Source organism: Dreissena polymorpha, chromosome 6 (genome assembly GCF_020536995.1).
Source record: "Dreissena polymorpha isolate Duluth1 chromosome 6, UMN_Dpol_1.0, whole genome shotgun sequence".
Lineage (NCBI taxonomy): Eukaryota > Metazoa > Mollusca > Bivalvia > Myida > Dreissenidae > Dreissena > Dreissena polymorpha.
This window is the reverse complement of record NC_068360.1, coordinates 34,969,844-34,972,510: the sequence shown is the minus strand read 5'-3', so window position 1 is coordinate 34,972,510 and position 2,667 is coordinate 34,969,844. Positions and strand designations below refer to the sequence as shown.

General features: G+C 37.6%; 1 protein-coding gene across 2 annotated transcripts in view; it reads left to right on the top strand.

Moving 5' to 3' along the window:
* Window positions 1-1,049, top strand: part of LOC127833639 (uncharacterized) — a 4,147-nt gene extending 3,098 nt beyond the window's left edge. Inside the window, exons 2-3 of one of the 2 annotated variants that reach the window (XM_052359019.1) lie at window positions 181-397; window positions 949-1,049. In XM_052359019.1, coding sequence (XP_052214979.1) covers window positions 181-397; window positions 949-993 — 262 coding nt within the window. In that variant the 3' untranslated portion in view covers window positions 994-1,049. Of the gene's footprint in view, window positions 1-180; window positions 579-948 lie in introns of those variants that run through there. The other variant, XM_052359018.1, reaches the window with a different exon arrangement.
* The last annotated feature ends 1,618 nt before the right edge of the window (window positions 1,050-2,667 follow it).

Here is a 2,667-nt window from a genome sequence, read left to right as displayed (position 1 = left end):
CTGACAACTACTAACAACTTCAGTGTGCAAAAAACACCATCTGCCTTCTAATTCCAATGTCACATGGTACCTGTTTGCACCAACGTGACGATATTATATGCATTGTTATATTTTTTAAATCTCATATCAGTGTAATAACACTCAATGTGCGATAGTATTTTTAATTGTTGCTTTTTTAAGATCGGGTCCCCAGTGCGCGTTCCGTACCCCGGCCCGCTTCAGCATCGTGACCGTCTCCAACTTGGGGCAGGAGCTGGTTGGCGGGGGGAGGGACATGCCGGACCGGGACGCTGTGCAGGCCCATGGGCGCTTGACTGTGCAGCTCTTCAAACATCACCCGCTTCTGAGGGGTTACACCAGCATCCTCGCATTCGACCCGGACTCGAAATCCTATCAGGTTACCAAACAACGAAGTGTGCCTGACTCGCAATTTGAGAATGACGTCATCTTTTTGACGTAATAAAGTTCTTATTTCAACGAAATTCCAAAGTTAACTTGTGTTCAAATGTAAAAAAGGACGAATATGCATAAAGTTATAACGAAAAGAGGTTGTTTTTGCCTATACTGAATACAGATGTAACATTGGTATTATTTTTATATACACATGCTATTGAAAAAAAAACGTCAATTGCGGGAGAAAAGGGGAGGAAAAAGCAAGACTATTATTCTCGGAAAGCTCATCTTTATTTTTATGCATGAAAATCGATTCTAGATAAGCCTGTGCAGTCGCACCAGCTAATCAGGGACGAGACTTTCCGCTTTATTGGATTTTTTCGTTGAAAGGAATTCTCTTCTGAACAAAAAATTAAATTAATGCAGAGTGTCGTCCCTGTTAGCTAGTGCGTACTGCACATGCTTATCTGAAATGACACTTTACGCAAATGCATTAATCCCAGAACGAGGCCTTAACAATCTAACCTTAATAATGCACAATTTCTATTCTCAAAGTGGCGTGCGCTGGGCGGAACTGGTTCCTCCCCGGAAGTTGATTAAGTTGACAATCGGCCCACTGCCAGTCGTTGTCGGCCCTTCACCGCCAGACCATCTCTGCGAAGGTAAATGGTCGGTAATTAAATACAGCTTCGTCAAACAGAACATCATACGAAAAATATTTTAACTCTGGGAAATGGTCGGTAATTGAATAGAGCCCGTCTTATAGAACATCATACCATATATATTTTAGCATAGGTAAATGGTCGGTAATTGAATACAGCCTGTCTTATAGAACATCAAACGATATATATTTTAACTCTGGGGAAACATGACTTATTGCATGTGCGTAAAGTGTCGTACCATATTAACCTGTACAGTTCGCTGGATGGTCGCTAATTATTTTACTGCCATTTAACAAAACATGCCATACAATCAGAAAGTGTCGTCCCATAATAGCCTGTGCAGTTTGCTAGATGTTCGATAATTCTGTTACTGCCTTTAAACAAAAAATGCCATACAATCAGAAAGTGTCATCCTAGATTAGCTTGTGCGAACTGTACAGGCTAATCTTGGACAACACTTGACTTTACGCACACACATTAAGCCCCGTTTTTTTCCGAGCGGTTTTTATTTTAAGTTACGGTGCAATTTTGGATGAATTACAATAACACGTCTTAACCTCTTTGATAATTTTTCTTTCAATAATTATATTAAATTCCTGTCAATATTTCGCATTCCCTTTATTTAAGAACAATATTTATGATCGATCTCTATTAACGCTGAGTATACAATTAAGCCGCAACTGTAAGTGTCCGTACAATATTTGATTAGCATAACCAATGCACCTTTTGAAATTTCCTAATTTTATTTATAAATATGCCCTGGATCATTTCGCTGGTCTGTTGAGATAGGACATATATTGCAACTCTTTATGAAGAATCTTTGGATTGCGCAAAGCTTTTGAATTAAAACACTGAATTAAGTCGTACTCACGCTACGCCGAAATCGCTACATGCCTTGTAATTAAGACAGACTCGCCATATTCACGTACAGATGTCACTGGCTCCGAGCATCAGATATGTAACTGGTTCCGAGCATGTCTCTGATCAAAACATTGCCCTTCTTATAAAAAAAAAAACAACAACATGCGATGCCGTCATTTTGATCGATTATTATTTTCTCAAAAATATGTTTTGTTTCAATAAGAACAACACATACGACTCTAGTCAACATTATTGAGATATGTCATAGGTTATTGATTGCAAATAATATACATTCATAAATAAACGCTCACAATTATAACCAAAAAAAAACCACGACAAGCACGAAGCAGCTTTCGATCATCAAAAAGGAAATAACCGCTCAGATTACTTTAATCAGTCAGTCTGTATGATTTGTCGCAATTGATTGAGCGAAATATAAAACTAAGCATAATTACTTACAAATAAATTATACTGTTGAGTGCAGAAAATTTAAAGTAAATAAATAAAATACTGCTATGTTTATGATAATACATGTCATTGTTTTGTATACTTTAAAATGTTCCCATATATTATGCAAACTTGACTTGATAACAATCACTACATATACATTACTTTGGTATAACGATTTTGTTTATAAAATACAACAAACATTGTTTGGTAGCCGGTCCGAGCATGCACAGTTAGCTGACTTCTCATATTTAAGCAGCCAGTCAGTCCTTTCCAGTACCAGAAGTTAGTTGCTCTTGGTTTC